Source organism: Lissotriton vulgaris, chromosome 5 (assembly GCF_964263255.1).
Source record: "Lissotriton vulgaris chromosome 5, aLisVul1.2, whole genome shotgun sequence".
In the NCBI taxonomy this organism is placed as follows: domain Eukaryota; kingdom Metazoa; phylum Chordata; class Amphibia; order Caudata; family Salamandridae; genus Lissotriton; species Lissotriton vulgaris.
In genome coordinates this window covers 1,796,029,304-1,796,043,708 of record NC_141693.1, presented here as the reverse complement: position 1 = coordinate 1,796,043,708, position 14,405 = coordinate 1,796,029,304, and the positions used below count along the sequence as shown (strand labels likewise).

The 14,405-nt window shown below is 46.2% G+C and overlaps 1 protein-coding gene across 2 annotated transcripts in view; it reads right to left on the bottom strand.

The window, feature by feature from the left end:
- Positions 1-516: 516 nt before the first annotated feature.
- Positions 517-14,405, bottom strand: part of ZNF385C (zinc finger protein 385C) — a 720,374-nt gene continuing 706,485 nt past the window's right edge. For both annotated transcript variants that reach the window (XM_086924146.1, XM_086924147.1), the window contains exons 7-8: positions 5,627-5,725; positions 517-2,214 (exon numbers count right to left, since the gene is read on the bottom strand). In XM_086924146.1, the coding sequence (XP_086780272.1) occupies positions 1,996-2,214; positions 5,627-5,725 (318 nt within the window). In that variant the 3' untranslated portion in view covers positions 517-1,995. The remainder of the gene's footprint in view (positions 2,215-5,626; positions 5,726-14,405) is intronic.

Here is a 14,405-nt window from a genome sequence, read left to right as displayed (position 1 = left end):
CATGTCTCTTTGCATTACATGACATTCAGCTCCATAGGCAAAGACCCATATCTTTGGAAGTCTTGCCTTAGTTTCAAAAACAGTTTTGTTGAGTATTGGCGAAGAACAGTCTTTGATTGCGCTGCTATCTGCAATTTGTGCTGATCTGCAAAAAAGCATTTAGCAGCAAATACAATGGCTAGAGTCATTTTCTTGTGAAGACATGAATAACCACAATAAAATATCAAAGGCCATGTAAGAAACAAAAATCACACACTGTGCTGGGTTTACATAGAAAACATTCCTCTATGATTAGGTATGATCTATGTCTGTAAAGTCAGGACTAATTCAGGAGTACTCTCAGAGCAAGTCAAATACGCTGAATTAAACATGGACTGTGAATAGGGTCCAGGGTGTAAACCTTTTAGCAATTCCCTCCTTTACAACACAGCCAGTGTTTATACAAGTGTGTAGCTATTAACTGATTGGCAGGGTCATGTTCGTCTTAAGCCATTCATAGGCCTGGATTGTTCTCCGCTGAGTAAACCATCAGCACGCCCAAAAACCAATATAATCTCCATCATTCATCACAGCGTTGGCATTCCGATGATCCTCCGGAGTTTAGCTTAGTACGTGTCAGGTGAGGTTTGCTACAACACTGTCCATTCAGACTACTTGCTGCACATAATAAAGTCAAATCTGCTTTGGAAGTCCTAGTTCACCATCCTACTGGGTCCAGTAACAGGTGGACCACAAAACAATCAATGCTGGGCAAGCAACTTCAAGAGGGTGAGACACACCCTAAAGGCCACAGCTTCATTCTGTACATACGCCAGTTTGTGCTTTGGCTGAGTCATGTACGCCCACTTGAGAGAAGATTTTGAACACCAAATCATATTTTTATCACATACAACTTTGAAAATCAAGTTTTATATATTGCAAATTGGGGGTGCTGGCAATTTGAGTATGTGGTTAAATGGAGATAAGCATAAACAAAAAAGCGGATTCTGTGATACCTAATATATTCTTCAACTATACAGCAGACAAAAATAAGTTATACATGAATCATTCACATTAAAACAACTTTTTGCTGAAGATTGTGTGAGGTGAGTTTCACACATCTTTTTTCCACTGGCAAGTGAGCTCTCCTGTTGGAAATGTAGACACAAGTCAGATGCAAGTCAGCAGTAAAAAACACCCACTTGCAGAAAGGAGTCAGGCCCTAAGAGTTTAATCTCATGTGATGCACATCAATATGCACATCCTTTTGCTCCTTGGAGCCAGATACACGTGTAACTCAAAATTAGAGGTAACACTGTCATGTAAAAATTAGAATATAATTGTGTTTTTTCATGTTGATGCACACACGTTATGGCTCATCTCAAAAATCATGATATTGATGCCCAGTAATGCACAAGACTACCATTAAAATGAAGACATCCATCTTGATCCCTCATGAGGATCCTTTAAATAAAGAATGAGGGCTATAATTATGTTATAAAAATTTAGGTCATTGGAATGTTGAGAGCTCCACTGAAGACAATGAAGTGGCTGGGGGCTAATAACGTCTGGCACAGGCCTTCTGCTTCAACATTCCAATGTCTGTCTGTAAATTTCTCCCTTTTTATTTAGAAAATTCGACCCTCAGTGGATGGAATGTTCTTATAGCCTTACAGCGCTTCTGCCGAGGGCTCTACCGGTTGTTAAAGACCCTCTCCTTCAGTATAAACTTGTCTGCGTCACTGGCCAGTAACCGGGTTCAGGGCTTTAACAAACAATATAACCTCTGACAGCTGGCAATAAGGCTAATGTTGGGAGCTCTTCACCCTTGTGGCTAGGATAGTCAACATTAATAAAGACAAATTGTGTGATCCGGAGAGCAGAGATCTCATTTTCAAGGAGATGAATCCCCCACTGGTGCCGCGCTGGTTTTCCCACTTGGACGTATGGGTCCTTACATCACCTTTATCTTCTCCTTTTACATAACAACTGCCCTTAAAAGACATACCATACACACTAGTATGGAGCAAATATAAATGGAGAGGGGGCTGCCCTTAATGTTCCAGTTGGGGTTCTGAATAATGCTGGTCCAAGGAAAGGGGTCTGGAAAAGAGTGGCCCCTGGACGAAGTGTCAGTGGACCAGGCATGCCGCAAACCGCCGCTGTAGTAAGAGGGTTCTGCAAAAACCGTGCTGCCAAGGTTTTTGTGAGTTCTTTCTGCAAAGCCAACTTTGCCTGTGGAGAAAATAAGCACATTAACAGATATTAAGAGAATATTTAAAGACAATATGGAAATAAACATAGTAAAAAAAGTAGATCACATAACAATTAAATAAATCTCAAAAGTATATACTTAACATTCACTTGTATAATATAGGCTTTCCAATATTGGAAACTAATATTCTGAAGTCTCAGGTCTTGTTCTGTTTTAAAATTTGTTATTAGAACCTGTTTACTTAATCAGTACATCATTAACTCCCCCATTCCCCATCCCAACTATTTTAGCTTTCCTCAAGGTAATCCAGACATTTTCTTTTTTTTGTCTATTTTCGTGCATGCTGCACATTTCAGCTTAGAAATAACTATTTAGTCACTAAGGTAGCAAACTACACTGACACCAGTGGAAAGCTAATAAGAGACCACAGGTGGATCAAAGGTAAAGAAGAAATAAAAAGGTTCCTCACATGGAGTCCTCGGTCTACATCAGAGTGTATCACCATTAAATCAAAAAACTTTCAAATAATCCCCTGCTGCATACGGGGACGCTGGAACATAGATATAAAATATGTAAAGTTATGAAAGGGACAGAAGTCCAGTTTAATGTAATGCAGCGAATCACCTTCAAAAAGCCTATTTAATCTAAAAGCTCAGAAAATTGAGAGCAGTGCTTCTCAAACGTTTTAGTACCACGGCCCACTTTATACCATGACAAACGTTCGCGACCCAGCTACCTTTAATGGACATGGCGTGGGCATAGTGTGGTAATAGGCAGCACATTTTCTATTGAAATGGTCACTTAATTTGCACAGAAATACAGTTTGACCCCTTCCATGCTGATGACGGCCCCCAGCCGTCATGCACTACGGTGCTCGTGTGCTGATGACGGCTGGGGCCGTCATAAACCCGCCCACTCCCGATTCTACCGCACACGTGCAGAATCGCGGCCGCATGGAAGGGGTTAACTGATGTAACAACATTGCACACATATGATAATGTGTGGATATCGGGTTTCAGTGTGTATTTACCATTTGAGCATCACCAAGTAAAAGTGTCTTGATTAGTTTTGTTTCATGTTTCATCACATTTCAGAATTGCAAAAGAATGTGCTTAATTTTTGGCTTTCAAACTACTGAATGTGTACAGTTCATTTACAGGTATTTACATTTTGTTGTGTGTTACACAAAATAACATCCTATGGCCTTTCATTTCACACGCTCTGTACCCCAGCAAAATTGTTGCATAATTCCCTTTACTTTTCTTTCTATGACTGCAAGTAAGAGATGTGTTTAAACACCAATCCAAATGTTAACAAATAAGCAGCAAATGTGACATGATGAATAAAGAATTTAAAGGCATCTTTATTCATTGCTTGAACATTCACAACCCACCCATTAATATCTGTCGACCCCCAGTTAGGAAACACTTAGAGGAAGGGGACATGCAGTTCCTTCCACAGAAACCTTGCCTACACAATGCACCAATGTGGTCCGTCCATGAACTATCTGATGAACTGGTAGGTCTCTCAGCCAGTTAAAGCCTTGAAAAATATAGTGTCCAGTATAAGATTCACTCTGGATAAGAACACTGCTTGAAACTAACTAGGTATGGATGGATAATGGAATTGTCCATAGCTAATAAAATGCAACCCTATCTAAAACTCAGACCAAAGGTACAGAGAAAGATCATGTTGCTGATATTTACCAGTCTTCTACTAATTGTCAATATGGGAGCATAGACGGGTACTCCCATACAGAGCACATCTGCCCCTTTTGCATGAGTGGTATTCAGGATTTTAATACAATGCAGAGGTTTGTTTTACTTTCTTTCGGCCTGATTTCGGGTTTGGGGGATAGAGTACAGTATGTAAGGGTGGTGGAGGACATTAACTCTGCCACTCTGATGGTCTACGGTCTGCCAAATTTAGAGATGACTGCGAGCCCAGCGATCATCTCTGTACATTGAAGGAACTAGCCTTTACAGTTTTTCCTTCCAAGGTACAAAATATAGTGGATGGCTGACATCCGTTTTGATGGCCAGCCCAGAACTTTAAAAAAGTGTTTTTTGCTCCTGAACAGCAAAAAACAAATGATCCTACATCCTAGGAGTTTCACAGTCCACCATAAATAAAACGCTGGGCTGTTAGAGGAAGCTTTCCGTTGATGAATTCAACAGGGGCTCTGTCAACTGAAAACTTAGGGTCCGCCCATTATCAAGAATTCACCCAGCCCTTGTCCTGAGGAGAACACGTAAAACAATTGGGGTTTGAAACGAGTAGACCATGACCGTTGGAAGATCCTTTCACAACGCACATCAATATGGAGGACTCAAATTAGGCTATAGCAAAAAACCTATTTCTTCCAGCCCATATTAGATAAGCCTGGACCCCGTACTGTATACCAAGGGCGTCAGTTATAAATTTATCGCTCTGGCCCTTCGATTGCAGGTCTGGTGAACATGGACTACTTTTTGGTTTTTTTCTGTATTAATTCTTGTATTGTTGTCATGCTTAAATCTTTAATTTGTCTTTTCACATCGAGCACAATATTTTTTAAGAACAATTTGCATATTTGATAATTACTTGCTGGAATCTTCTCCTTTCATTGTAAAGAAATCGAAAGCTTGAAATGTGATGGAATCAAAGGTATAAAAGATTTCGAGGTAACGTTTGTTGAGGGAAATTACCTTCACGAAAAAAGTAAACATGTGTATGAATCACGCAGCCACCTATTGTTGTTTTGTGTTGACATTGTTTAAATGAGGCATGTGGAATGAGGGTTTGGCGGACAAGGTACTCCTGTGTGTTTTTGATAGAGTACTCTGTTCATCAAACTCTAAATAAGGGTCTTTGTTTTTAAAATATAACATTATCTGTACGGTAGGTCTCCGTTTGTATGCAGGCTCCTACAAATGGACAAGTTTGTTATAGTTTTTTTAAAATAAACATTTCATGTTTTTATAGTGATATTTTGTATTTTATCTGGTATGGATTTCTAGTTTTCTACTCTGTTAATCTTTGGTGACATAAAAACTAATAAAGGTTTTGATATCCGGTGAAAATGCAACGCCTGGAGGAAAATGCATAGACTGAATTTTCTCTAGGGTTGGAATTATATGCTGCAGGAACCTGAACCTGTGAATTCTCCCCTAGATTTAAAATGTTCCTTAAGAAAGTGGTTTCCCACTACCAGTGAACGTTAACTTGGGCCCATGTGTTACATTAACAAAACAAAGAAAGACTTCTCTGTGGGTGGGAACTGCACAAAGTAGGGTCAAACATTTCTCTTTACTTCTGCCCTTTACCCTCTAGCCTTCTGTTTGGAGCAGAAAGTACAGTACAAAAAATACAAAGATTGCTTCTTACAAATAGAACAACATAATACGTTCTACAAAATAACTACTCTGCAATCTGAGGTATGTTCTCACTTACTGCTAAAGCTGCATTCTTGTGCAGTTTGCTGAAGGGGGTGTATTTTGGCTTTGGGGGCTTTCCAGCAAGCCTGTCTTTGTGTCGCCTACTGTTCATGTGCTGCAAAAAAGAGATAATACATTGTAAAGGTGAAATCAGACAATTACTAAAAACTAAAGAGCTGCACACACCTGCATTTAAAAGTAACAAATTAATTACGGTATAGTGACAACTTTCCCTTATGAACCATTTTGAGAAATCTGGTGCAACCTTATTCAAGCAGCTTCTGCAGTTAGCTCATATAGAAAGTTCCATTTCCAGCATTCACACCCTGATGCCTCTGCAGGAGGTCTTCATTCAGCATTCTTGTTCTAATATCTCCAACAATATGACCTGTGTCAAAACTCCTTTCAGAGGGCCATGGGGCAAGCAGGATCTTCTCGGCCCAAATGTGAGAGTTGTGGGCTATTACTCTTGATGTCGGGACTCGACATACTATGGTTCCTAGGTAACTGGGCCAAGTACTACCCTTTCAGCACTTGACCAAGGATCAAGCAGTCAAAGGCTTTTCATGGGGAGGTGGGTGCAAGGTACGTGAGGGCTCATAACTCAAAATACCCACAGTTACCCCAAATAAAATACTGTTCATTCCAACACAGATCTTTAGTGTAAAAGGCAGAAAGACAGTATTTATTACAGAGGCTAAACGCACACTAAATAATTCACCCAAGTAGTCTCATAAGACACCCACATTCATACTGGTCAGGGCGGTTCTTCCCCATGCATGTCCTCTCGTTCTTCTGTCCTTCTCCATCCTTGGAAGATTTTAGGAGGCGACCATGGATGATGTCTGCACTAGCTATGTGTATCAAAGTTTGGATTAGCTATGTGTATTAAAGTTTTGAGGTCTCTCGGAAGTAAATGACCAATCTCGAACAAGTCAACTATGGCCATATGGCCCTGCTTCCACCTTACCCCAACCGCAGGCCTCAGAAGAGTAAAAGGGGTATAGGTGCTTCTCTCTCCTGTGCTCCACAACAAGCAGCTGACACCTTGGCCATTCCTGTGGTCGATGGGGTCAGAGTGCTAAGTCGGTCGCAGATGGTGATGACTTCCGCGTGCAGCGGCTCCTTCTTCATTGTGGTTCCTGCTGGTAAGGCGGTGTAGCAGCGTAGCACCTGCAGGAAGCTTCTGTACTTGCTCTTGAGTTCCTAACCGCTGATCATGGGGACTCCCCTGACACAGTGACAGCCACAACAATCCTAGTGGCCCACTTTTGGCATATTGGGGTCACAGATATGGGAAATAGTCCCAATCAGATTGGATGCCAAAATCAGGTGTTGTTAAGAGTGACTACTCACCCGAAAGGGTCTTGAGGCGCTGGAGGTGTAGGGGTGTGTGTGTGTTTGTGGGGGGAGGGGGGCGTTCGCAGGTTCCAGTCTATCAAGAAGGGTGTTTGTCGAAGAGCCACGTTTTGAGGTTTCTTGTGAAGATGGGGAGCGATGTTATCTATCTGAGGTGGAGCGGAAGGTCATTCCAGGCACTGGCCGCGCGGAAGGAGAAGGAGTGGCCTCCCGATCTGGTCTTTCTGGTGCAGGGGACCACGGCGTAGGAGAGCTGGGATGATCGTAGGGTCCTTTGGGGTGTGTGGAATTTGAGTCGGCTGTTCAGGTATGTTGGTCTGGTGTCGTAGAGGGCCTTGTGAGCGTGGGTTAGCATCTTGAATGTGACTCTACCTTCAATGGGGAGCCAGTGAAGTGTGCGCAGGTGCTGGGAGATTGAGGACCAGTCTTGCCGCAGTGTTTTGGATGTTCTGTAGCTTGCGGGTGAGGTTTTTGTTTATTCCGGCATAGAGTGCGTTGCCATAGTCGAGCCTGCTAGCGACCATGGCGTGAGTGACGGTCTTTCTGTGTTCGAGGGGGATCCATTTGAAGGTCTTACGTAGGAGGCGGAGGGTGTGGAAGCAGGAGGACGAGACAGAGTTGATTTGGCAGTCCGTTTTGATCTCTGAGTCGAGGATGATTCCCAGGTTGCGTACATGGTCCGTGGGACTGGGCGGACTTCCGAGGGTGGGGGCCACCAGGTGTCGTTCCAGGCATCTGGGTTTGGGCCCATGATGAGTACTTCCGTTTTGTTTGTGTTTAGTTGTAGGCAGCTGTTTTTCATCCATTTGGCGACGGTTTCCATGCCTTTTCGAAAGTTGTGTCTGGCGGTGTTGGGTTTGTTGGATAGGGAGAGGATGAGTTGGGTGTCGTCTGCGTATGACACAGTGTTGAGTCCGCAGGTTCTGACGATTGGGGCAGGGAGCGCCATGTAGACGTTGAAGAGCGTAGGGCTGAGGGAGGACCCCTGGGGGACTCCACAGGTGGTAAGTGTAGGGTCTGAGAGGAAAGGGGGGAGTCTGACCCGCTGCGTTCTGCCGGAGAGGAAGGAGTGGATCCAGTCGAGGGCCCTGTCTTGGATCCCTGGTCGTGGAGTCTGCATATTAGGGAGCAGTGAGAGACTGTGTTGAATGCCGCTGAGAGGTCGAGGAGGATGAGGGCTGCTGTTTCTCCTTTGTCCAGTAAGGTACAGATGTCGTCTGTTGCGGCAAGGAGGGCGGTTTCCGTACTGTGGTTTTTTCTGAAGCTGGATTGGGAGGAGTCGAGGATGTTGTGCTCTTCGATGAATGTTGCGGGTTGGCTGCTGATGGCTTTCTCAATGACTTTTGCTGGGAACTGGAGCAGGGAGATGGGTCTGTAGTTTTTGAGGTTGGTGGGGTCCGCCAAGGGTTTCTTCAGGAGGGGGTTGATCTCAGATTGTTTCCAGTCGTTAGGGAACAAGGCGGTTGTAGGGAGCGGTTGATGGTACGGCAGAGCATGGGTGCGATGGTGTCGGTGGCTCTGTTGAAAATGTGATGGGGACAGGGGTCCGTGGAGGCCCCGGAGTGGATTGACTGCATTGTCTTCAGTGGTGAGGGCTGTCCAGTTGTCGGTCGCTGGCTTCAGGTTGTCGGGGGTGGTTAGTGAGGGTTCAGTGTGTTGGTTGTCTTCGTAAAAATTGTCATAGATGCTCTTGATTTTGTGGTGGAAAAAGGTGCTGAGTTTGTCGCAGAGGTCTTGTGAGGGAGGGATGTTGGTGGACTCGCTGGTGGGTTGGGCGAACTCCTTGATGATGTTGAAGAGTTCTTTGCTGTTGTGTGCATGAGTGGAGATTCTGTCTTCAATAGCTTTTTTCCTCATTTTTCTGATGAGTTGGTGGTGGTCGTTGGAGGCGGCTCTGAAGTTGTTGTGGGCTTCTGTGGATTTGGTGTTCCTCCAGGCCTTTTCAAGGCGGCGGCAAGTGCGTCTGGACTCTCGAAGTCGGTGGGTAACCATTTAGCTTTCTTGGCGTGAGTGTTGTTGTTTTTCTTGAGGGGGGCTATGGTGTTGGCGCTGTCGGAGATCCATTTGTGCAGGGTTCGGGCTGCGGTGTTGGCATCCTCGTTTTCCGCGATGGTTGGGGTGGAGTTGCTGAGTGATGAGGTTAGCTGGTCGTCGGTGATTCTGGTCCAGTTCCTTCGTGGGAGCAGGTGCTGGTGTCTGTGGATGGTGGGTGTTCTGAAGGTGAAGTGAACGCATCAGTGGTCAGTCCATGGGAGTTCGGTGGTGTGGCTGAAGGTGATGGAGTTTCCTGTTGTGAAGAGGGGGTTGAGGGTGTGTCCTGATGAGTGCGTGGGTTCAGTCACGATCTGGCGGAGTCCAATGTTGTGGAGGTTGTCCAGGAGGGATGTGGTGCTGGGGTCCAGTTGGTTGTCGAGGTGGAAGTTGAGGTCTCCCAGTATGGTGTAGTTGGTGCACGCAATGGCATGTGGGGAGATGATGTCCGTGATGGAGTTGGCGAAAAGTCTGCGGGGTCCGTGATGGAGTTGGCGAAAAGTCCGCAGTGTCTAGGGGGTCGGTAGATGAGGGTTCCATGGAGGGTGGAGGTAGGGCTGGCCAGTATCTTGAAGTGAAGGTGTTCCATCAGGTCTGTGGGCTCGTCGAGGAGTGTGCTCAGGCAGAGGGTGGATTTGTGGACGATGGAGATTCCTTCTCCAGGGCGGGTGGGGCGGTACTTCCTGGAGATCTTGTATCCTTAGGGAATGGCGAAGGCGATGTCCGGTCCCGAGGTGGTGTTGGTCCAGGTTTCGGTAAAGAATGCTACGTCTAGGGTAGTGCTGTTGAGGAGGTCCCAGATTTCGGTGGCATGTTTGAGGAGGGATCAGTCGTTCAGGAGGATGCATTGCAAGGTCTTCGGTTAAGTTGTGTTCTTGCGGGCGGATTGCGCTGGGTCAGTGGTCTTGGCGGTGCTGCAGGAGTGCCGACAGCGGTGACAGCTGAAGGGTCCGTGGGTGTCGGCTGGTGATGCTAGCTTGCAGTTGTTGTTGGGGCCTGGGTTGAGTGCGTGGAGTGCAGCTGGGTTGTAGCGTTGGCGGTGCCGAGATCCAGGGTCCCTGGCGCTGGTCACAGTCGGGTCGCGGACGGGCACAGACGGGCTTGCCTTTGGCACCCCGTCAGCGCGGCCGTGCAGTGGCCGCTATTAAGTAGGGGTCGGGGAGGGCTGGACAGCTGGGAGGTGGGGTGGGGAGGGGAGCTGGATTGGGCCGGTTGCACTGGTCGTGTTGGGGAGAAGGGGCCGCGGGGCAGCAGCGGCGGAGAAAACGGGCTAAAAAAGGCAAAAGGACTAAGGCAAAAAGAGAGAGAAAAGTGCAAATAAGTCAGCAAAAGTGTAGGAAAGAGTGGAGGAAAGACACAGAGGACACTGGAGAGGGAAAGGGAGAGATTGAGATGCAGGTAAAACGGAGGAAAGACACAGGAGAGTGAAGGCGGGAGCTTGAAATGAGGGGAAAATGACAGAAAATGGTGGTTAAGATCCAGAAGGAGAGTGAAGGGGGAGATAGAAGTGAGGGAAAAAACGAGAAAAAAAGGAGAGAAAAGCGGAGCAAGAGAATGGAGATAGAGGTCCACTGGACCACCAGGGATGAGGCGCAGGTGAAACCTGCGGGTGGAGGAGGGCCTCGAACACCAACACTCGAGAGTGCAGGGGCTCGGGGAAGGCCTCACTTAATGGTGGAGCTGCGAGGGAGGGAGAGCAATTTCACTGACAATGAGTCAGTGGTCTTGCTCGACTGCCCCCGCAGTGGCCGCCATTAAGTAGGGGTCGGGGAGGGCTGGACAGCTGGGAGGTGGGAGCGGGGAGGGGATGCCACAGGTCCAACAGTCCCAGTGGCAATGTCCGGGCATACTGGGGTTATTGTTATTGTCTGGATTTTGTATAGCGCCAAATCACCGTCAGGTCTCCAGGCGCTTCTGACAGATACAGCAACAAGAGAGGATAAGTAAGCAGGGATTCGGATTATCGGCCTAGCTCACAGAGATCCAAAGGCATCTCTGAATAAAAGTGTCTTCAAAGATTTCCTAAAAAGGAGGAGGTTAGTTTCTTTACGAAGGGCCTCAGGTAGCTTGTTCCACATTTGTGGGGCTTGGATTGAAAAGGATCTCCCGCCTTTGGTTGCCATTTTAAAGCGCGGACATGACAGCAATTGGGAGTTGGAAGATCTTAAAGCTTGCTTGGGATTGTAGACTTCAAGCCTTTCTTTTATATAGGCAGGTGCCTGCCCATAAATTGCCTTATGGGCAATGCACAGGCTTTTAAATTCCACCCTTTGCTTTATGGGGAGCCAGTGTAGCCTGTGCAATAATGGGGAAGCATGGGTCTGTCTGGGTAGTCTGAAAATTAACTGTGCTGCATCATTCAAGGTGACCTGCAGGCGGTTAATCAGATTTTTTGGCAGACCTAGATATAATGCATTCCCATAGTCGATCCTGGAGACTATTGTTGCTGAGACGATGGTTCGGAGCATGTTTATGGAAAGTAAGGGGACTAACTTTCGCAACTGCCTAATCAAGTTAGTGCAAGTTCCAACGACGGAGGATACTTGACTGGTCATTGAGAGCTCCTGGTCGATCTTAATACAAAGGCTCTTTACGCTGGGGCATGGCTTTGGGGTCGGTCCAAGCTCTTGGGGCCAGAACAAATCATTCCAAGGTGAGGTGGCAGTTGAAACTACCAGGACCTCCGTTTTATCTGGATTAATTTTTAGCAGATTCGTCGTCATCCAGCTCACCGTGAACCTTAGTATCTTCTGGGCCATGGACTGAGCCGATGTTGTATTGTCGATACTCAGCAACAGCTGAGTATCATCGGCATAGTTAAAGACTTTACAGCCCATGTTCGCCAGGGACTCTATCAGTGGCTGCAGGTAAAGATTGAACAGGAGTGGTGAGAGTGCGGACCCTTGCGGGACTCCACACTTCAGAACACCCACCTCAGAGACACGGTCTGCTAGTTGGATCCTCTGAGTCCTCCCTAACAAAAAAGATTTTAACCATTGGAGGGCCTGGTCTTTTATCCCAAACACAGCCAGGCTGTCCAGGAGCAAGGCATGGCTGACAGTATCAAACGCCGCTGAAAGATCTAAAAGTATCAGGGCGCTTGGTTTTTTATTGTCAGTCATGCATCTAAGCTCATCCAGGACCGAGAGCATTACTAACTCGGTGCTATGATGGGCATGAAAACCCGTTTGCCGCTCCCGGAGTAGATGATATGACTCCAGGAAAGATGACAGTGATTTTAACACATGCTGTTCTAAAATCTTGGACATTAAAGGCAGCTGGGATATTGGCCTGTAGTTTTTCAAGCAGGTCGGATCAGCCCCTGGTTTTTTTATCAAGGGTTTGACGCGTGCCTCTTTAAAACTAGCTGGTTATAGGCCTGTGTCTAGTGAGTTGTTTAAGAGGCCTAGAATCTGGTCCTCCAGAGCGGGGAGCACCAACCGAAAGATTTCAGGGGGGCAAGGGTCTGGGGGAGCCTGGGGTCACAGGAAACAGCTCAAAGTCTCAGTTGCACTGGCAAGGACGTCAACAAGTCTCGGTGGCAGCAGCCCCAGCAGTCCCAATGGTTATCTCCTTGCATATGGGGGTCACGGGACACAGATGGCGGCCCCAATGAGATCATACAACTTTACGACAGCCCCAATGAGGGTTGACGACTTCTGCAGGAGAGCGGATGTCTCTCCCACAACTCAAGTCCAGGCTGGACTAGGCACAGCACACACTGCTAACCGAGATCCACTCACCAGGATCCCCACTGAGGTTAGCTCCCTCCAGGCTCTCTACTCCTCCTCACATTGCGCAGTGGGCTTGGCAGGCTAACAGAAGGTGAGCGCTAGAGGCACAGGGCACGTGTTCTTGTCTCCTGTCCAACCAAAGGGACAGTCTGCCACAACATGAATGTTCTGAGTGACCCACATCACAGGCCCATGGAGTAACAGGAGATCACACCTGGCTCTCAGCTGCTACTGACATATGCCCCATAAAAGTTCAATGCACTAAGCCCTCCCCTCTATCAATATTCCCTGGTAGTGCCAACTTCATTAGTCCTACCATCTACCTGACAATGAGTCCATGCTCCACTGACAAGTAACTCTTCCTGAAATCAAATAGCCCTTTGATGTACACAGAGGGTGTTCTGTCCCTCTACCTGCAGTGCGTGTGTCTCGCCCTAGCTCTCAGGATCAGGAATGCCAGTAATGCATGTCTGGGGGATGCAGTCCTCACCTCCATAGGCACTGGACGTCCAAAAAGAAACCTATAGACCTCCTTTTAGCATCCACAGGCACACACATGCAACCCAACATGTACACACAAGTATGTGGTGTCTGGCACACACACAATCCATTCCCGACAAAGGGTGAGTTAAGGACACAGTTATTGTTTTCAAGAAATTGTATGAATCTTGATAACGCAATGTCAATCCCTTGGTTACGTTATATCGAAGATACCTTTTATAAAATTGGCTTGAAAAATTACTATGCTAGGCCCGAGGGAATCCAACAAAACATGAAACATGAAACAGGTTATAAAAAAAGCTTTTCGTACTGAAAAATGTATGTCTAACCCGAATCATGGATTACTAGATTGTATTTCTCCAAGCCAACCGCAATTTTACTTGTCTTTTACCATGCATGTTCAATCACATTTCCTAATGACCAGATTCCGTCTCTGCACATTGCACTTTCTTGTGGCTTTCCCCAATCAGGCAGGTTGGTGTGAGAGACTAACACCCTGTCATTGTAATAATTTAGCCCAGCAGAGCACATTGCACTTTATGTTGTTTTGCATTCTTTATTAAGACTCAAGGGCACGTTTTATCAAACCCATTTAAAAGGAAATCCGTCCCTGCTTTTATCAGGAGGGTGATAATTATTTGCGGTCATTATCTACTGCTGTCATCTGCAGTGCTGTGCTCAACTTCATTAGAACTGTACTCCTAATCAGGAAACGTTGTGAATCGTAAAATGAACGTAACTTTTTAGTGAGTAAATTTTTTTTTAATATCTTATATAAATATGTTGTAAAACGGTAGGAGGCTCCCTTTAAACTCTTAGAATGTGTGCTGGGATAAGATGATCTAGGAGAAGAAAATAGGTGTACCAAATATTCAAAACAACTAATGGGAGATGCTCAGTCAGTTGCGTTGTAACAGGTGTATACCATTCTTAAGGAACAGAAAAATGCTGAATGCTGCTGAAATGTAGGGACCCAATTCAAATAGTTTGCCCACCACCTGGCTAGAATAAAGAGTCCATCGGCCCACCCTTACTGGCGGAGATTCGTCATCTGGAGCTCAAGGAGAACTAGATCTAGGACCACAGCCCTGAGCCACCTTGCCCTGCTGGGTACCTGTTCTCATGCTCCTAAAGGCTCTTGCCAAGGTGAATGTTCAAACCATGTGAACT